Raw genomic sequence first — 21,470 nt, forward strand, 5'->3', positions numbered from 1 at the left:
TGTTATTCTTTCCAAAGTGAATCACCTCACACTTCTCCACATTAAACTCCATTTGCCACCTCTCAGCCCAGCTCTGCAGCCTATCTATGTCCCTCTGTAACCTGCAACATCCTTCCGCACTGTCTACAACTCCACCGACTTTAGTGTCGTCTGCAAATTTACTCACCCATCCTTCTGCGCCCTCCTCTAGGTCATTTATAAAAATGACAAACAGCAACGGCCCCAGAACAGATCCTTGTGGTACGCCACTCGTAACTGAACTCCATTCTGAACATTTCCCATCAACTACCACTCTCTGTCTTCTTTCAACTAGCCAATTTCTGATCCACATCTCTAAATCACCCTCAATCCCCAGCCTCCGTATTTTCTGCAATAGACGACCGTGGGGAACCTTATCAAACGCTTTACTGAAATCCATATACACCACATCAACTGCTCTACCCTCGTCTACCTGTTCAGTCACCTTCTCAAAGAACTCGATAAGGTTTGTGAGGCATGACCTACCCTTCACAAAACCATGCTGACTGTCCCTAATCATATTATTCCTATCTAGATGATTATAAATCGTATCTTTTATAATCCTCTCCAAGACTTTACCCACCACAGACGTTAGGCTCACCGGCCTATAGTTACCGGGGTTATCTCTACTCCCCTTCTTGAACAAAGGGACCACATTTGCTATCCTCCAGTCCTCTGGCACTATTCCTGTAGCCAATGATGACCTAAAAATCAAAGCCAAAGGCTCAGCAATCTCTTCCCTGGCTTCCCAGAGAATCCTAGGATAAATCCCATCCGGCCCCGGGGACTTATCTATTTTCACCTTGTCCAGAATTGCCAACACTTCTTCCCTACGCACCTCAATGCCATCTATTCTAATAGCCTGGGTCTCAGCATTCTCCTCCACAATATTATCTTTTTCTTGAGTGAATACTGACAAAAAGTATTCATTTAGTATCTCGCTTATCTCCTCAGCCTCCACACACAACTTCCCACCACTGTCCTTGACTGGCCCTACTCTTACCCTAGTCATTCTTTTATTCCTGACATACCTATAGAAAGCTTTTGGGTTTTCCTTGATCCTACCTGCCAAAGACTTCTCATGTCCCCTCCTTGCTCGTCTCAGCTCTCTCTTTAGATCCTTCCTCGCTTCCTTGTAAATATCAAGCGCCCCAACTGAAACTTCACGCCTCATCTTTACATAGGCCTCCTTCTTCCTCTTAACAAGAGATTCCACTTCTTTGGTAAACCACGGTTCCCTCGCTCGACCCCTTCCTCCCTGCCTGACTGGTACGTACTTATCAAGAACATGCAATAGCTGTTCCTTGAACAAACTCCACATATCCAGTGTGCCCAACCCTTGCAGCCTACTTCTCCAACCAACACATCCTAAGTCATGTCTAATGGCATCATAATTGCCCTTCCCCCAGCTATAACTCTTGCCCTGCGGGGTATACTTATCCCTTTCCATCACTAACGTAAAGGTCACCGAATTGTGGTCACTGTTTCCAAAGTGCTCACCTACCTCCAGATCTAACACCTGGCCTGGTTCATTACCCAAAACCAAATCCAATGTGGCCTCGCCTCTTGTTGGCCTGCCAACATATTGTGTCAGGAAACCCTCCTGCACACATTGTACAAAGAATGACCCATCTAATGTACTCGAACTATATCTTTTCCAGTCAATGTTTGGAAAGTTAAAGTCTCCCATAACAACTACCCTGTTACTTTCGCTCTTTTCCAGAATCATCTTCGCCATCCTTTCCTCTACATCCCTAGAACTATTAGGTGGCCTATAGAAAACTCCCAACAGGGTGACCTCTCCTTTCCTGTTTCTAACCTCAGCCCATACTACCTCAGAAGAAGAGTCCCCATCTAGCATCCTTTCCGCCACCGTAATACTGTCCTTGACTAGCAGCGCCACACCTCCCCCTCTTTTGCCCCCTTCTCTGAACTTACTAAAACACCTAAACCCCGGAACCTGCAACAACCATTCCTGTCCCTGCTCTATCCATGTCTCTGAAATGGCCACAACATCGAAGTCCCAGGTACCAACCCATGCTGCCAGTTCCCCTACCTTATTTCGTATACTCCTGGCATTGAAGTAGACACACTTCAAACCACCTACCTGAACACTGGCACCCTCCTGCGAAGTCAAATCTGTGCTCCTGACCTCTATACTCTCAATCTCCCGTACCCTAAAACTACAATCCAGGTTCCCATGCCCCTGCTGAATTAGTTTAAACCCCCCCAAAGAGCACTAACAAATCTCCCCCCCAGGATATTGGTGCCCCTCAGGTTCAGATGTAGACCATCCTGTCTATAGAGGTCCCACCTTCCCCAGAAAGAGCCCCAGTTATCCAGAAATCTGAATCCCTCCCGCCTGCACCATCCCTGTAGCCACGTGTTTAATTGCTCTCTCTCCCTATTCCTCATCTCACTATCACGTGGCACGGGCAACAACCCAGAGATAACAACTCTGTTTGTTCTCGCTCTGAGCTTCCATCCTAGCTCCCTAAAGGCCTGCCTGACATCCTTGTCCCCTTTCCTACCTATGTCGTTAGTGCCAATGTGGACTACGACTTGGGGCTGCTCCCCCTCCCCCTTAAGGACCCGGAAAACACGATCCGAGACATCACGTACCCTTGCACCTGGGAGGCAACATACCAAACGTGAGTCTCTGTCGCTCCCACAAAATCTCCTATCTGTGCCCCTGACTATTGAGTCCCCAATTACTAATGTTCTACTCCTTTCCCCCCTTCCCTTCTGAGCAACAGGGACAGACTCCGTGCCAGAGGCCCGTACCCCATGGCTTACCCCTGGTAAGTCGTCCCCCCCACAAGTATCCAAAACGGTATACTTGTTACTCAGGGGAACGACCGCAGGGGGTCCCTGCACTGACTGCTTCTTCCCAGTCCCTCTTACAGTTACCCATCTATCTCCAGTCTTTGGTGTAACTATTTCCCTGAAGCTCCTATCTATGACCCTATCTGTCCATTATGCGGCCCCGTGTCAAATTTGATCCGAATCATGCTGCTGTGAAGCACCTGGGGGTGTTTTGGCATATTAAAGGTGCTATGTAAACGCAAGCTTTTGTATCCAGCCCAACCAGGAAGGATGGAAGTGTTGTTCATCGAACATAGCCTTCCTAACTCAACGGTTCCCGGCACATTAAGAACAAAGAAAAGCACAGCACAGGAACAGGCCCTTCGGCCCTCCAAGCCTGCGCCGACCATGCTGCCCGTCTAAACTAAAATCTTCTCCACTTCCTGGGTGCGTATCCCTCTATTCCCATCCTATTCGTGTCTTTGACAAATTAAGCCCCCTCCTGAGGCACGAATTGAACCAGATTTATCTGAGCACAAAACCATAAACTGTAACACACACCAAGAGAGGTCACTTGAGACAGAGAGAGGAAGAAAGGTCTGTCTTTGCCGGATGCTGATATTCAGCAAGACGCACCCAGCTCCTTCTACACGTGAGCCCTCAACCTTAAACTTACCCTCCCGGTTTGATCTACTGCCGCAGAAGGTTACAAAAATTACAGGCTTGACATATTTTAATATATTATTTCTGTATAAATATTACATTTGGTACATCTAGAAGAATAAGTCTGATTTGGCATAAACCAAATATTCAAAGCATGCACTGAAATAAAATGGGAATAAACAAATGCTTAAAAAAATAATATTTGTATGAACACTTCTTTGAAGCAATCTCTCCAAAATCTCCGACCACAGAACCGTTTCCAGCAAGCTCGAATGGTTTTTGTAAGTAGACTTCCGTTATTGAATCCCAAATGGTTCCAGTGCGATCCGTCTTGCTTATTTCAAAGTCTTAACTCCCATTTCTCTCCTTATTGCAACCTGAAAATGTACATCCTCTGTTTTTTCATTTTAACTCACTGGTTTATCTGCTGTCAACGCTTAGGGCCTACACTGTTGCCGAAGCAACAGCCTAAATGGAGCTATTTCTCCCTCCCTCGTTTTTACCAATCTGAGGGGATTCCAGAACTTTCTCAGAATGCACTTTGGCCTGTCCTCTTTTGGACCTTAGCGACTATCGCGTCAAGTAACGTCACATTCTTAGTTGATTTTGGAAGTTGGGAGAACAAAAATAAAAAGGAGAAAACGTTTCCGCCACCTAGGCTCCGAGACCGACTCCACACACCTAGAGTTGGATTAATTGTGACCTTTCATCCCGTCCACACCAAACGCCACAAGATAGCTGGACTGCAGAACTCTCACATGATGAGGTAAACTCTCACGTGATGAGGTAAACTAAGTGTTTCAGCCAGTACATCTTCTTTCTCGTAAAAAAAAAACAAACGGGTGTTGCAAAGTCATCTTTTCTTCTTTTGCATTGTGGCGTTGTACCCGGACCCAGATTGGACCTGGGAAGACGGGCGGCCCTGTGCTATTTTAACGTCCTCTGTTTGTGACCCCGGGTCAGTCCCTTGACCTTCTAAGCCACTGGCCGGATGATTATTTCTGCAGAAGTCGGCCACCCAGGAGGGCGCTGTCAGGAACCCCTGTTGGTCAACAGTATAAAATTGTTTGCCACCTTTGCCCCTTGAGGCAGCATCCAAAGTACCTGTGCTATTACATTTTTTAATTGGAGAGGGCGGCGATCGCGATGGAGAGAAGAGGGAGGTTAGAGAGAGGCTGCTCAAGGTCTCCGACTGCTCACTGTTGGCTCTCAGTGAGTGGGCGATCCCTTCCTCGTCTGAGGGGTCCATGGAGTCCTGATAGGTGCATCCCGGGCTGGTGCTGCCCCCGCTGCTTTGGCTTCTCTGGCGACCCCTCATCATCTGGAGCCCCAGTCCCCTCCGGCGTTGGAGGTTCTTTTTCCGGAGAGGGGGAGTGAACGAGGAGGCGGTTCTTTGGGCTGACAGGTCGGTGCAGACCATCGGCAGGGCCAGGGTGCACTGAGGCGACACCGCTAGCCTCAGCCTGTCCTCCAATGTTGTCTGTAGGCTGTCCACTGAGCCGTCACTCAGTGAGGTATCGCTGATTGCCACCTGAGGAGAGATTAAAGCACCCGTTAGTAAAATAGTCGACGTCATGTTCTGTGGAGATCAACAAAAGAGCCAATCCAGCTCTCAACCAAAGGGAAGTCTTTGGCGAGTCCGATTTCATAGAATTTACAGTGCAGAAGGAGGCCATTCGGCCCATCGAGTCTGCACCGGCCCTTGGAAAGAGCACCCCACCCAAGCCCACACCCCCACCCTTCCCGTAACCCTACCCAACCTTTTTGAACACTAAGGGCAATTTATCACAGCCAATCCACCTAACCCGCACATCTTTGGACTGTGGGAGGAAACCGGAGCACCCGGAGGAAACCCACACAGGCACAGAGTAAACGTGCAGACTCTGCACAGACAGTGACCCAAGCCGGGAATCGAACCTGGGACCCTGGAGCTGTGAAGCAACTGTGCTAACCACTATGCTACCGTGCTGCCTCTCGCACAAGAGCCAAGAATGTGCAATCCTCACAGTCACTCACACACGATTACTGCTGACCCAGAGATGCCGTTACCCAGCTATTACAATGCCCCACTCTCTGCCATTATCAGGAAGTGGAAATTCTGGGCCAATATTTACGCAACAATTGTCATCAGTAAGGCCCATGTTCTTTTGGGGGAAAGGTCGATGCTTTATGTTGGGATGATTGTCCGTCTTAAGAACCAGATTCCTCTGGAGATGCTTTATGGCAAAGCACCTGGGTTCCAGTAACTGATCATGGGCTGGTTTAGCTCACGAGGCTAAATCGCTGGCTTTGAAAGCAGACCAAGCAGGCCAGCAGCACGGTTCGATTCCCGTACCAGCCTCCCCGAACAGATGCTGGAATGTGGCGACTAGGGGCTTTTCACAGTAACTTAATTGAAGCCTACTCGTGACAATAAGCGATTTTCATTTCATTTTTTCATGTAACAAAATTAACTCGTGTGGAGTTTGCACATTCTCCCCGTGTCTCCGTGGCTCTCACCCCCACAACCCAAGAAGATGTGCGGGGTAGGTCAATTGGCCACGCTAAATCGCCCCTTAATTGCATAAAATATTTTTACGCAAAGTATTTTTAAAAGAGTAACAAAGTTTACTCAATGAACAAGAGGATAGCAAAGGGTCAACAAGAAGTTAAGTATAGGAATGAGTGGATTGTGAATGTGGCTCTGGTCTCAAACTAGGTCTTATGTTTTAGTTTAGAAGGAGTTTTCTGCAAGAAATATCCCTTTCGAGCGGAGTTCATTTGAAAATGTGTGTGCTGGCCAAAAGAGTTTAAAACTCCTTAAACTGAAGGGCTCCTAACAGTAAGTTAAACCGCTTGGGAAAGAAAAGCTGAGAAGAGGGAAATAGACAGTTTTAGGTGCCATACTCTGTCATGATATGCCTAAGCAATTCTGTATGTTAATATGTTAGACCTCCAACCAGCAGGTGGCAGTAGAACGACACCACATGACACTGCCACCTTGGGGAGTCTGAATGAGGAGTCGTTGTGGATTGTCGTGTTTAGTATTAGCTCTCGTATTCTAGTTGTTAACAGTTTGTTAGCAGTATTAGTATTGTTTTCTATCCACGTTAGCAAATCTTAACTAGTCACAAACTAGATGTTCAACGCACTAGAACTTAACAGACTCCAGAGTTAAAGGGCACGTGGACCAGGAGAGTTCTAACCTGTTTGTTAATCCCGTCCGCTGCCCCACCCTCCATCATCCCCCCTCGGACCCAGTTCCAGCTGTTAATAAACCTAACCTCTGGAGACCCACCTGCCGCTGGAGAGACCAGGCCATGCCCGGAGACTGCAACAGGGTCCAGGAGCCCGACGAGGGCATCTTGGGCAGCTGACTGCTGTGCTTCTGCTCTGCGGAGGGGAGGGTCACAGGATGGAAGAGCTCTGTCTCGAATTGAAGGCAAGCAGCGGGAGAGGGCGTCTGGAGAGGTGTCACTGAGAAAAGCAACCAAGAGTTAAGTCAGGCCACGTGTCCCTCGGAGCTTGCATCGACAACAACAATAATGCGTCTTTAACACTGTCCAACGCTCCGCGACATCCTATATCCAAAATCACTTTGACACTGGCCAAAAGTTTAGTCAATGAGGTGGATTTTAATAAGCATCTTAATGGAGGTTAGCAGGGTTATTCGAGATGTCAGGGGGTGGTCGCGGGTTGCCCCAGGCCCAGGTAAAGGTCCTACACTCAGAGTTATGAGCCACTAGGAACCGAGGGTCATCGCTGCCTACACACAGTGTCCTTTGCGAAGGCTGGTGTTTCCCTTCAGCACACACGAGGAAGGCAACAGGGAACCACCTCGGGTATGCTCTTCGATCTAGTCATACTGTGATGGAAATAGGAAATGTCAGGTTGCTAGACAGATAACTGCTTCTCAGAGGAAGAGAGTGAGGCAACGAGTTTTAGAGGGGGAATTCCAGCTCTTACAATTCAAAGCTTGAGCGCCATTCAGCCCATCATCACTTCTAGCTTTTCAACTGAAGCCACGAACGGTAATCCTGTTTCTATGCCCTTTGCTTGCACCATCTTGTCCTTTCCAAATACTTGCATAATTCTGTCTTTGCCACAGTTCTTAATGCTTAACAGGCTCGAGGGTAGCGTGGAGGATGGAGGAAGTTAGGATGACATCTAGAAACAAATCAAGACTGGGGAGTGATGTACGCGGATGGGGACAGAGTCCCAATAGCGTGAGATTGGTCAGGCATTTCCCAGCGCTGAGAAACACCCCATTATCTAACGCCCATCCGGGTAGATGGGGGGCCTGTGCGGGGAACACCCTGTGGACACTGCACTCAGCCGCGTTTTCTGCAGCCTAGTGAGCTAAACCAGCCCCAGGTGGATTGGCCATGATAAATTGCCCAGGGGCTGGTTGGCTGGTTTAGCACACTGGGCTAAATCACTGGCTTTGAAAGCAGACTAAGGCAGGCCACCAGCACGGTTCAATTCCCGTACCAGCCTCCCCGAACAGGCGGCGGAATGTGGCGACTAGGAGCTTTTCACAGTAACTTCATTTGAAGCCTACTCGTGACAATAAGCGATTTTCATTTTCGTTTCATTAGTGTCCAAAAGGTTAGGAGGGGTTATTGGGTTACGGGGATAGGGTGGAAGTGAGGGCGTAAGTGGGTCGGTGCAGGCTCGATGGGCCAAATGGCCTCCTTCTGCACTGTATGTTCTATGTTACTTCTATCACAACCATACACACAATATCACAGCAACACTAATAACGTCAAAGCAGGCAGCAGTTTGGCTGGGTTAATAACATTCTTTTCTTTGAGTTTGGGATCCTGTGCCCCAAGGCTTCGCTTGACAACCTAATCACCTGATTGATGGTGAAGTATTGAGAGGTTGCTGCAACACAAGAGGCCTGTCCCTCAGATTGTCAGTCCTGGTGGTCAAGGGGGACACTAAACGTTCCTCGATATTATTCGAAAGGTTCCTCCAATGTCTTCGCCAACATTCTAGCCTCAACCAACCTCACTAAAAACAGATGAACTTGTCAATCATCCGATTGTGGTTAATGGGATCTTCCACAACACATTTTGTCACTTTTCCTTGCATATCTTCTCTCACGTCTGACGTTGCTCATACATGTCCAAATGTGAATTCTTTCTTAATCTAATCTCCTCATCTCCTTTCTGCTTCGGCCACTGGCCTCCTTTCTAGACTCATTGTTGGATTGTGGGGCATTTCTTTTTCTTCTTCAACAGTTCCCCACCTGAAGGGCCGATGCCAGCATTTCCTCACCTGGATATGTGCTGCGATTCTTTGCTGCGGGCTTAGGGGAGGAGGGAGGACGTGAGACAGCCCGCTGTTGGCGTTATTCCGATCCGCTCATTAACTGTAGACAACTGAGCTAACCGGCTCCCCCACAGGTCATGTAAGGAACTGGTACAGTCGCCAGAAGGAGGTCTTGTGGCACAGTGGGTAGTGTCTCTGCCTCTGAGTCTAGACGCTCTGAGCTCGAGTCCCACCCAAGTGGCGGGATTCTCCGAATTCTCTGGCCCGCGATGGGCCGAAGTCCTGCCCGTTTTTTAAAGTCCCACCAGCGTAAATTAGTGTAGGTCCCTTATCGGCGGGACCTGGCGGCGCGGGCGGCCTCCGGGGCTCTTGGGGGAGGGCGCGCGAGGGGGATCTGGTCCCGGGAGGTGCCCCCACGGTCGCCCGGCCTGGATCGGGGCCCACCAATCCACTGGCAGGACTGTGCCATGGGGGCACTCTATTGTTCCGCACCGGCGGCTGTACCAGTCCGCCATTGCCAGTGCGGAAACTAAGCCCTCTGCACATGCGCGGGGATGACGCCAGCCCACGCTGGCGATCCAGCGCATGCACCAATTCGCGCCGGCTGGCGGAGGCCCTTCGTCGCCGGTTTGCGTGGCGGCAAACCCTTTCCCCGCCGGCCGGCAGGGCACAAACCACTCCGGGGCAGGCCCAGCCCCTGAAGGTGCGGAGGATTCCGGACCTTTGGGGCGGCCCGACGCCAGAGTGGTTCACGCCACTCCGTCCCGCCGGAGTTTCCACCCCACCGATTACGGCAGAATCCTGCCCCAGGACCTGATGTCCAAGGAAGGTGCATTCACAACACGGCCAAACAGGTTGAGTGAACAACTGCAAAATCCTTCCTTTGGAGTAATCGATAGAGGCCTATAAAATAATGAGGGGCATGGATCAGGTAGATAGTCAACATCTTTTCCTGTAGATAGGGGAGCCCAAAACTAGAGGGCATAGATTTAAGGTGAGAGGGGAGAGATACAAAAGGGTCGAGAGGGTCAATTCTTTCTACACAGAGGGTGGTGAGTGTCTGGAATGGGCTGCCAGAGGCAGTAGTAGAGGCAGGTACAATTTTGTCTTTTAAAATGCATTTAGACAGTTATATGGGTAAGATGGGTATAGAGGAATATGGGCCAAATGTGGGCAATTGGAACCAGCATAGTGGTAAAAACTGGATGGCATGGACAAGTTAGGCCGAACCCTTCCAAACACGGGCCACTGGTCAGTGGTGAGAGTGGGAGAGATTCCTGGTCAGTCATGCGATGGAAAGAATGGTGGTTGCCTCCATTATCACCACCCATAGCTCCAGACTATATCACGGATTTAAAAATACATGTCAAGACAGTAACCCCGACTCCCAGACACCCTCACCACTTAATAGGTGAGTGTGTCTCTTCAAACTGCAGTTTCACTGTGCTCTTTCGAAAGCAGATAATTAACATCCATTACCCACTCCTAATGGGATCCTGCTCCACACATCAAATGGTTGGTGTGAAATTGACAGCTCAGTTAAATTAAATTGCAAAAGTAGACATTTATTTATGAGATTCCGGCCATAACATTTATCCACGGATTTTACACGTTAAAATCTCTTTGCAAAACTTGCTTCTGCATAATCAATGCGAGCAGCTTTAAATATAACTGGGTTCCATGAATACCTAATTACAAATCCAGCCCCGCTCACAAATTCAGTCGGTTTACAATTCGATATTCACGAATTGATAAAAAACGTCAACAGTTCAAACCTTACGGGACACGGCCACTCAAATGCTTGAAACTGAAATGCCACGCCGTCCGAATGCATTCGTTCACAAAAAAAACAAATTTTGGGTTCTGCAGGGACTTTATTCATCCAGAGGGAGGAGAGTTACTGAGGGACCCGGACCATCTTTGAACCCGCTGGCGCCCGGTGATGGTGGTTGTCATGGGCACGTCGGTTAGCCTCAGGAGCCCTTCGCCAAGGGATGGGGGCATTAGCGCTTGCGTCGTTATTCGCAAATTACTGCCCCGCTGGAAGGTGCGTAACTGACGGCTGTTGGCCGGATTTCAGACACGTTGCCAATTTGCCCATGCACGGCAGGTCCTAAGGATTCCCCCCTCCGATGGAAAAGTCCATCTCAGTCCCCTAGTTAGGGAGGGAACCAATCAGAGGGGGGGGTCCTTGATCCTATATGGGCCCCAGTTGGAAGGTACACATGTAGGATGAGAAGTGCGGCGTGATGGCACCTCTCTCAGATATGAAGGGAGCTCTGCCCTGCCATCCTCCGGCGCCTCCCTCATCCCCCTTTCTCCCGGCCCACCTCCTTTCCCAAAACAAGGGCGGGACAGAAGAACTAACCGTTGGGTAGAGGGCGGCCCCTTTAAGACCAAACCATCGATCTGAATGAGACGCCGGCAGCTAAGCTCCGCTGTTCTAAACTGCAGACAAATAATTAAAAGCCAGGGCTCGGAAGAATGCCTCACCAGCAATCTGCTCCGCAGGCACTGGCTGTGTCTCTGTCACCGTTTGGCCTGAATCTGGGTTTTCGATTTGTGAGATGTAACTGTTGTTTGGCAGCGAGTTTGTTCTGCAAATCACTGTCTCCTTTGCTGTTAACATACCCACGCCGACGTTCTCAGGAACTCCAGGACTATCTGTTCCTTCCTGCGAACAGAAAGCACACCCGTCATTACTTCCTTGAAATCCACGAAGGCAATGCAATCCGTAGGCGGCACGGCGGTTAGCACTGTTGCCAGGGTCCCAGGTTCGATTCCCGGCCTCGGGTCACTGTCTGTGCGGAGTCTGCACATTCTCCCCGTGTCTGCGTGGGTTTCCTCCGGGTGCTCCGGTTTCCTCCCACAGTCCAAAAACGTGCAAGTGATGTAGATTGCCCCTCAGTGTCCAAACGATGTGCAGGTTAGGTGGTTTGGCCATGATAAAATTGTCCCTTAGTGTCGAGAAATGTGCACGTTGGGCAAGGTTATGGGGATAGGGCAAGGGAGTGGGTCTAGGTAGGGTGCTTTTTCAGACGGTCGGTGACGACTCGATGGGTCGAATGGCCTCCTTCTGCAGTGCCTCTATGGTTATATTTGCCCAAGTGACATGTCTGGGTGCAGGCTGCTCTGAGCACACTTGTGTAACAGGTCGCTATATCAATGCAAGTTATGTGAAGATATTACTGATGATTACTGATAGTACTGCTCCTGTCTTATGGGCTTATTAAGGGGATCAGGGGTTATAGAATTTACAGTGCAGAAGGAGGCCATTCAGCCCATCGAGTCTGCACCAGCTCTTGGAAAGAGCACACTACCCAAGGTCAACAACTCCACCCTATCCCCATAACCCCATAACCCAGTAACCCCACCCAACACTAAGGGCAATTTGGACACTAAGGGCAATTTATCATGGCCAATCCATCTAACCTGCACATCTTTGGACTGTGGGAGGAAACCGGAGCACCCGTAGGAAACCCACGCAGACACGGGGAGGATGTGCAGACTCCGCACAGACAGTGACCCAAGCCTGAATCGAACCTGGGACCCTGGAGCTGTGAAGCGATTGTGCTATCCACAATGCTACCGTGCTGCCCCAAAGAAGGCAGGAGAATGGGGATGAGAAAATATCAGCCATGATTGAATGGCGGAGCAGACTTGATGGGCCGAGTGGCCTAATTCTGCTCCTATGTCTTATGTCTTATGGTTGGATGACTTAAGTCCAGTTCCTGTTAAGACTTGGGCCCCACCGCACAAACCCCTGGCAGCAAGTTGGCACGACCTTGGCGGACTGGCCGTTGCAGGAGGAACTCTCTCTGGCTCCCACTCCACGTACCTTTTCATCGCTTTCCCTGGCGGTCAGCTGAGGCGCGCTGTCGTCCGAGCTCAGGTCATCGGCCAAAACCACGGATGACGACTTGTCCGAGAGGAAGTCCGAGGTCAGGGAGAAAGCTTCTGTCTCAGCGAGGTGAACCTGGGAAAGGCACAATGAAAGTTGGAGGGTCACCGCCAAGTCCCGGCTTCCGATACGATCGAGACCGAGTGGGGGCACAGCCGGAATTCCGGATGCCATCCATTGAGGCAGAATACTACGAGGGAAACTTGTTTTCATATGAAATGAAAATGGCTTATTGTCACGAGTAGGCTTCAAATGAAGTTACTGTGAAAAGCCCCTATTCGCCACATTCCGGCGCCTGTTCGGGGAGGCTGGTACGGAAATTGAACCGTGCTGCTGGCCTGCTTGGTCTGCTTTCAAAGCCAGCGATTTAGCCCTGTGCTAAACAGCCCCATAGAGACTTATTAAACTCTGGAAGCTGCTGCCCTTAGTGTCCAAAAAGGTTGGGTGGGGTTACTGGGTTACGACGATAGGGTGGAGGTGTGGGCTTGGGTAGGGCGCTCTTTCCGAGGACAGGTTCAGACTCGATGGGCCAAATGGCCTCATTCTGCACTGTAAATTCTATGGGTACATTTTCAGGGTTATGGCGAAATGGGGCAAATTGAGGCAGCTCTTTTAAGGATAAATTGCCTCCTCCTGTGCCCTACTGTTTGACGATTCTACAAAACGGGTTTGGTCACAAAAGAGTGTTTGACAGTATTGAAAACATGTCACAGTTTGACAGCCGATATTATGAGAATGGGTGGATCGCGGGCTCTATAATTAACCGTCACGCTGTTCAAAACAATTCGAATCTCCACTGCGCACGTTATCATCTCAGGTGGTCCTAATTGGAGTGGATAGGAGGAAGCTGGTAGTTTGTGATGGAGTTCGGCCAAGACGTGAGAAGCAAGGACGAGATTCTTAATGCACCAGTCCAAAGATTTGCAGGTTAGGTGGATTGGCCATGATAAATTGCCCCTTAGTGTCCAATGTCCAGCGGCCCCTCCTCCTCCTCCCCCTCCATCAGGGCCCCGCCCCTCGCCACACCCACTCTAACCCGGCCCCGCCCCCTCTAACCCTGACGGACAGGTGGAACGGCCAACCGGGTGGCGGGATGTTTTTCAAACGCGGCAATGGGCAGCGGGAGGGCGGAACCGGGGCCTAGGTGGGTGAGGCGGCCCTGGAAGTATTTCCCTCTTTTTCGTCATCTCCCGAGTTGTCCATCGACTGAGGGAAATCAGTCACCTCCACTCCCGCCCCTTTAAAAGACATGTAATTTATAAATATATTTTTTTTAAAGGGTTGGGAAGGACGGCTTGGCGCCAAAGGCGGAATTTATTTCCCCTTCTCATCGTCTTTTCTTTTCTTTTCATCTTTTATTATTTTATTGGAAAATGACATTACTAGTGTGGTAGATAACGGGGTGCCAATGGATGTGATATATCTGGATTTCCAGAAAGCCTTTGACAAGGTGCCACACAAAAGGTTGCTGCATAAGATAAAGATGCATGGCATTAAGGGTAAAGAGGATTGGTTAATTAATAGAAAGCAAAGAGTGGGGATTAATGGGTGTTTCTCTGGTTGGCAATCAGTAGCTAGTGGTGTCCCTCAGGGATCAGTGTTGGGCCCACAATTGTTCACAAATTACATAGATGATTTGGAGTTGGGGACCAAGTGCAATGTGTCCAAGTTTGCAGATGACACTAAGATGAGTGGTAAAGCAAAAAGTGCAGAGGATACCGGAAGTCTGCAGAGGGATTTGGATAGGTTAAGTGAATGGGCTAGGGTCTGGCAGATGGAATACAATGTTGACAAATGTGAGGTTATCCATTTTGGTAGGAATAACAGCAAAAGGGATTATTATTTAAATGATAAAATATTAAAACACGCTGCTGTGCAGAGAGACCTGGGTGTGCTAGTGCATGAGTCGCAAAAAGTTGGTTTACAGGTGCAACAGGTGATTAAGAAGGCAAATGGAATTTTGTCCTTCATTGCTAGAGGGATGGAGTTTAAGACTAGGGAGGTTATGCTGCAATTGTATAAGGTGTTAGTGAGGCCACACCTGGAGTATTGTGTTCAGTTTTGGTCTCCTTACCTGAGAAAGGACATACTGGCACTGGAGGGTGTGCAGAAGAGATTCACTAGGTTAATCCCAGAGCTGAAGGGGTTGGATTACGAGGAGAGGTTGAGTAGACTGGGACTGTACTCATAGGAATTTAGAAGGATGAGGGGGGATCTTATAGAAACATTAAAAATGATGAAGGGAATAGATAGGATAGATGCGGGCAGGTTGTTTCCACTGGTGGGTGAAAGCAGAACTAGGGGACCTAGCCTCAAAATAAGGGGAAGTAGATTTAAAACTGAGTTGAGGATTCACCCAAAGGGTTGTGAATCTATGGAATTCCTTGCCCAGTGAAGCAGTTGAGGCTCCTTCATTAAATGTTTTTAAGATAAAGATAGATAGTTTTTTGAAAAATAAAGGGATTAAGGGTTATGGTGTTCAGGCCGGAAAGTGGAGCTGAGTCCACAAAAGATCAGCCATGATCTCATTGAATGGTGGAGCAGGCTTGAGGGGCCATATGGCCTACTCCTGCTCATAGTTCTTATGTCCTTATGGTTAGGTGGGGTTATGGGGTTACGGGGAGAGGGCGGGGGAGTGGGCCTAGGTAGGGTGCTCTTTCGGGGGTCGGTGCAGATTAGATGGGCTGAATGGCCTCCTTCTGCACTGTAGGGATTCTATGATTCGACTATTGGACAATACGCAGGCAGCTCACACACCTCTAGTGAGACAGTTACAGTATATTGGGCTCGTTTAGCTCACCAGGCTAAATCGCTGGCTTTTACAGCAGACCAAGCAGGCCAGCAGCACGGTTTGATTCCCGTACCAGCCTCCCCGAACAGGCGCCGGAATGTGGCGACTAGGGGCTTTTCACAGTAATTTCATTGAAGCCTACTCGTGACAATAAGCAATTTTTATTTCGTTTTCATTTTTCATTCACATTGGAATGTCTCCTAGACAGTGCAGTACGGGAAGATTGGCGTTTTTCTGTTAATCCCCTATGATTAAAGATATGAAGGAGAATCTGCTAACCTCTTGCTTGTCATGTTGACAGTTCCGGCAGTTGGGCGAAGAGGTGTAATGGTGGAAGATGGACCCGGAGAGATTGTCAATCATTAATAGCTCATTCTCGAAAGTGTCTCGTATGATGAGTGAAACGCTGTCTAACCACAGACTCTCCTGCAGTGCCAAACACAGAAAGACATAAAACAATCCTTCCATTCAGACAGGACAACCCGTCTGTCCATTACAATTCTGTCCACTTCTGTAAATACAGGGGCCGGGATTCTCTGATCCTGGGGCTAAGTGTTGACGCCGTGGTAATCACCGGAGCGTTTTACGCCAGCGTCAACAGGCCCCTAGGATCAGCGATCCTGCACCGCACAGGGGGCCAACACGACGCCGGAGCAACTCACGCAGCCCCGGCTGCCGATACGGGCGCGAGGACGGCCGGCGCGGGTCCGTGCATGTGCGCTACCGTCGGCGCGAGTTCGCACATGCGCATGGGTTGCCTTCTCCGCGCCGGCCCCGACGCAGCACGGTGGAGAGCTACAGGGTCCTGGGGCGGAGGAACATAGGCCCCCACCAGGATAAGCCCTCCCGCCGATCGGTAGGCCCCGATCGCGGGCAAGACCACCGTGGAGGCCCCTCCCAGGGTCAGATTCCCCCCTCCCCCCAACCAGGCCGCCCTGCGCAACATGAATGGCGAGATCCTGCCGGGTAGGACCATACGTGAATGGCACCGGCGGGACTCGACCTATCTTGGCGGGCACCCGGCCCATCGTGCGCAGTGAATCGCTGGGGGAGGGGGGGGGGGGGGGGGGCTGCGTGGAGCCAACCTATGGCGCCAATTCTCCGGTCATTGAAGAATCGGCGGACCGGCGTCGGGGTGGCATCACGTGAATCGCGCCCCCCCCCCCCGGCGATTCTCCAACCCGGCACGGGATCGGGGTATCCCACCTCGGGTGTTTACAAAGACTTTGTTCAACTTTTAAGCTTTAATAATGTTGGATGTCTCCATGTGACAGCATCAGACCATCAGCAGAGAGGAGAGACAAGGTGGTGATGTTAGTGAGTAAAAATGAACACCTGTTCCTCATTTTTGCTCATGGAGCAGCCTGACACGGGACAAGGGCGTCGCTGGCTAGGCCAGCATTTACTGCCCAGCCCTAACTGCCCCTTGAGAAGGTGGTGTTGAGCCGCCTTCTTCACCTGCAGGGGTCTGTGTGATGTAGTACTGTTAGGGAGGATATATGTCCAAGTCTGGAAGGTGAGTGACTTGGAGGGGAACCTCCAGCTGCTGGGGTTCCCCTTGTGTCTGCTGCCCTTGTCCCTCTAGCTGGTACAGGTCGTGGGTTTGGAAGGCGCCTGTCGAGGGTGCCTCGGTGAGTTGCTGCAGCGCATCTTGTAGATGGTACACACGGCTGTCAGTGTGAATCAGAGGCGGAGGGAGGGAATGTGGTGCCAAGCGAGTGGGATGCTTTCCCCTGGCTGGTGTCAGATATTTTGAGTGTTGTTGGTGAATGTTTGATTACCTGCGCGGGCGAAATGTGTTTCCCAGGATCTGGCCTCTCCCCTTTCTTCTTATTCCCTTTGTGGCCACTGTCCACGCCGCTGCCAATCCCGGGGCCCGGCGCGCTCGACGGCTGGGAGCAGAGGCCCTGTGCAAGCTCCATCTCTATCTCGGCGTCCAATTCGGCATCTTCCTGTGCCTCTTTGTTGCTATCGTCTAGATGCTTCATGAGGACCGCGACCACCACATTGATCAGCACGAACTGGGCCGTCAGCACAAAGCTGACAAAGTACAGCGGCGAGATGAGCTGGAGGTTACTGAAGCATCCTCGGTCATCGTTCGAACAATCGCGAAGAGTGTCCTGTGTGAAGAAAGAGTGGTTACAAGACTTTTCTTTTTTAAATTTAGATTACCCAATTATTTTTTCCAATTAAGGGGCAATTTAGTGTGGCCAATCCACCTACTCTGCACATTTTTGGGTTGTGGGGGCGAAACCCACGCAGACACAGGGAGAATGTGCAAACTCCACACGGACAGTGACCCAGAGCCGGGATCGAACCTGGGAAAGTGGTTACAAGACTGACCCTGGCATCGGTACAGGACCCTGGGACATCGCAAAGTCAATGAGGCACTTTCTGAAACACCGACACTGTCGAGACGCAGGGACTGTAGCAGCCAGCACTGCACAGGAAGATCTCACCAACAGCGATTATAATAAATGATCAGATTATCTGTTTTTTGGGGTGAATATTTGTTGGTGAATGTTTGATTACCTGGACACGGACACAAACACACACACACACATGCAGACAGACACACGCAGGGCACGGGGACAAGTCCACTCCTCTTTGTTGAAATAGTGCCCAAGGAATATATTACAAGGTTGAAAATGTAGCCGAGACAAACAGGTTGGGTCAAAGGAAAAAGGTTCAATGCAACAGAACAAGAGTACAGAGCAGTTATTCTACTCCAATTTTATACAGGATGTAGAACGGAGTGCCCTGTCCCTCAAGCGGGGGGAGTGTGCATTCCCCATAGTTATTTGGGAATATCAATCCTCCAGTCTCATAAGTGCCCAATGACCTGCTTCACCCCAGGTGATGACAGAATATTTACCTCCGTTTGAAAGGGTACACCCAGGCACACACATGTAGGCACACAAACGGACACACACACACACATATGCAGACGCACACACACACGCACACACATGTAGGCACATGGACACACACACATGCAGACACACACGCGCAGGTATATAGACGCACACACACACGCACACACATGTAGGCACATGGACACACACACACACAGATGCAGACACACACACGCAGGTATATAGATGCACACACACACGCACACACATGTAGGCACATGGACACACACACACACAGATGCAGACACACACACGCAGGTATATAGACGCACACACACACCAGGAGGCACCGCTGCATCTTCCCCGTCTGCCCGTCTCCAAGTAAGAAATCAATTCCAAGCTTCCTACCTTCATTATCCCATTCCAGTTGTCTCCAGTTGACACTTGGAACAGCGTCAGGAACGCCATGCCGAAATTTTCGAAGGTGGCGTGACGGCTCATTCCCTCACAGGGATGGTCCACGTCGCAAACTGGGAAACAAAGAGAAAGAGTCAAAGCCAAAGGAAAGTCTGTCACTGGATCGAATTGGCGGGGGTTCCACCATTCAGCATCCGCGGTGTGAAGCCACGGGGAGGCTGTTATTCCCTGAGGAGGGCTCCCAGCGAACGTAGCTGCCAATTGGGAATGCTGAAAGCTGCTCGCTAATTCCCACACAAAACGAGGCAACACGAGGCTGGGTGTGGAGGCCAGTCTGGGTAGGGATGGAGTTTCCCTTCCCTGAGATCATAACTATTAGATGTAGGACCAGGAGCAGGCCATTCGGCCCATCGAGTCTGCTCCGCCATTCAATGAGGTTCTGACTGATCTGATGTGATAATCCTCAACTCCACTTCCCTGCCTTTCCCCATCACCCTCGATTCCCTCACCGATTAAAAATCTACCTCAGCTTTGAACATAATTAACGCCCCAGCCTCTACAGCCCTCGGCGGTAAAGAATTTCCCAGATTCACTCCCCTCTGAGAGAAGAAATTCCTCCTCATCTCTGTCTGAAATGGGTGACCCCCCCCTCAATCTGAGATGATGCCCTCTGGTCCAAGACTCTCCCACAAGGGGAAACAACCTCTCAGCATCGACCCTGTCAAATCCCCTGAGAATCCGATACGTCTCAATAAGGTCGCCTCTCATTCTTCTAAACTCCAATGAGCACAGGCACAGCTACACAACTTTGCCTCATAAGATCATCCCTCCATACCCGGGATCAACTGAGTGAACCGCCTCTGGACTGCCTCCAATGCCAGTATATCTTTCCTTCGATAAGGAGACCAAAACTGTTCACAGTATTCCAGGGTTGGTCCAATTCGTGCCTTGTATCGTTTTATCAGCACTTCCCTATTTTTATACTCAATTCCCTGTGAAATAAAGGCCAACATTTCACTTGCCTTCCCAAATACCTGCTGAACATGCCTGCTAGCTTTTTGTGATTTATACATGAGGACCCCCAAATCTCTTAAGTGTTATCCCACCACGTATCCCTGAGGCAATCCACTAGTTACAGGTCGTCATCCTGAAAATGCCCCTCTTATCCCAACCCTCCGTCTTCTATCAATTAGCCAATCCTATCTATCCCTGCAAATATACCACCCCCAACACCATCTAATAATAATAATAATCTTCATTATTGTCACAAGTAGGCTGACATTAACACTGCAATGAAGTTACTGTGAAAAGCCCCTAGTCGCCACATTCCAACGCCTGTTCGGGTGCACAGAGGGAGAAATCAGAATGCCCAATTCGCCTAACAAGCACGTCTTTCAGGATTTGTGGGAGGAAACCGGAGCACCTGGAGGAAACTCACACAGACAAGGGGAGAACGTGCAGACTCCGCACAGACAGTGACCCAAGCCGGGAATCGAACCCGGGACCCGGGCGCTGTGAAGCAACAGTGCTAACTGCTGTGCTTTGGCACCTTATCGAACAAGAGGTGTAAACGAACCATTCTTGGTCACTCAGTGCCAGCCCACACCCTGACTCCAGTTTCTCAACTTGTCAACGGCAGGATTATGAACTCACGGGTTTCTGATTGTTGGACCGGTACCATAACCACGCGGCGATTGTACCAATTGATCGAAAGCTTCAAACCGTCACTTACTCAATCTGCCAAACAGCTCAACTCCCAGTGCGGCGTAAATGAAGAAGAGGAGCATGAAGAGCAGGCCAAGGTTCCCCACCTACAGGAAGCACACAAAGGAGATTAATTCTGGCTGCTTTGAACAGGAGGTGAGAGAGGGGTGTTGCCAGCGATCGGAGCGTATTGTTGACCTTTCTCCAGAAGCGACTGGTTCGAAAGGTCGAAAGAAAGTCACCGACATCAATGGCCTTAAAAATTCAAGAACAGACTGGGCGGTGCTCAGCACGGCCTCTGTTCCTGGTACCAGGGTATTGGTGACACGAGCAGGGAGACTTTTAACTAAATGGGAAAAACAAAGTCAAATTCCACTATCTGGCTTTCAGGGTTGAGGCACTAAAATGATAACTTAGTGCGGACAAAACACATCCATATCTCGTCATCTCTACATGCTGGTCTCGCTAGATATCTATCTCCAGATAAGTTTGTTTCTTTTTGCTACTTATTTGGTTGTTTGTCGATAAAGCCTCTCTTCACTCTCTGTATCTGTCTGCCTGCTGTATGTCTTACTGACCACCTGTCTCTCCGTCAAAGTCTCTATCTGGCCTTTGATCTCCCTGTTTGACTATCAAGACTTACATCTGGTGAGTATGATTATTGATTCGACAGTAACCGACTCCAAGCAGTGACACTCCTTCAAAAGTTGACAAATGTAAAACAGAATAAACACATGATCAGGAGCGGTGATGGGGACAGTGTAGAGGGAGCTTTACTCTGTATCTAATCCCGTGCTGTACCTGTCCTGAGAGTGTTTGATGGGGACAGTGTAGAGGGAGCTTTACTCTGTATCTAACCCCGTGTTGTACCTGTCCTGGGAGTGTTGGGGACAGTGTAGAGGGAGCTTTACTCTGTATCTAACCCCGTGCTGTACCTGTCCTGGGAGTGTTTGATGGGGACAGTGTAGAGGGAGCTTTACTCTGTATCTAACCCCGTGCTGTACCTGTCCTGGGGGTGTTTGATGGGGACAGTGTAGAGGGAGCTTTACTCTGTATCTAA

The 21,470-nt window shown here is 49.9% G+C and overlaps 1 protein-coding gene across 3 annotated transcripts in view; it reads right to left on the reverse strand.

Moving 5' to 3' along the window:
• Positions 1-3,001: 3,001 nt before the first annotated feature.
• cacna1ia (calcium voltage-gated channel subunit alpha1 Ia) overlaps positions 3,002-21,470 on the reverse strand; it is a 421,890-nt gene continuing 403,421 nt past the window's right edge. For 2 of the 3 annotated variants that reach the window (XM_038783535.1, XM_038783536.1), the window contains 8 exons: positions 20,439-20,517; positions 18,698-18,819; positions 17,216-17,554; positions 15,714-15,860; positions 12,581-12,718; positions 11,236-11,416; positions 6,764-6,942; positions 3,002-5,017 (listed from right to left, as the gene is read on the reverse strand). In XM_038783535.1, the coding sequence (XP_038639463.1) occupies positions 4,340-5,017; positions 6,764-6,942; positions 11,236-11,416; positions 12,581-12,718; positions 15,714-15,860; positions 17,216-17,554; positions 18,698-18,819; positions 20,439-20,517 (1,863 nt within the window). In that variant the 3' untranslated portion in view covers positions 3,002-4,339. The remainder of the gene's footprint in view (positions 5,018-6,763; positions 6,943-11,235; positions 11,417-12,580; positions 12,719-15,713; positions 15,861-17,215; positions 17,555-18,697; positions 18,820-20,438; positions 20,518-21,470) is intronic. The other variant, XM_038783537.1, reaches the window with a different exon arrangement.

Source organism: Scyliorhinus canicula, chromosome 23 (genome assembly GCF_902713615.1).
Source record: "Scyliorhinus canicula chromosome 23, sScyCan1.1, whole genome shotgun sequence".
NCBI classification, from domain to species: Eukaryota; Metazoa; Chordata; class Chondrichthyes; order Carcharhiniformes; family Scyliorhinidae; genus Scyliorhinus; species Scyliorhinus canicula.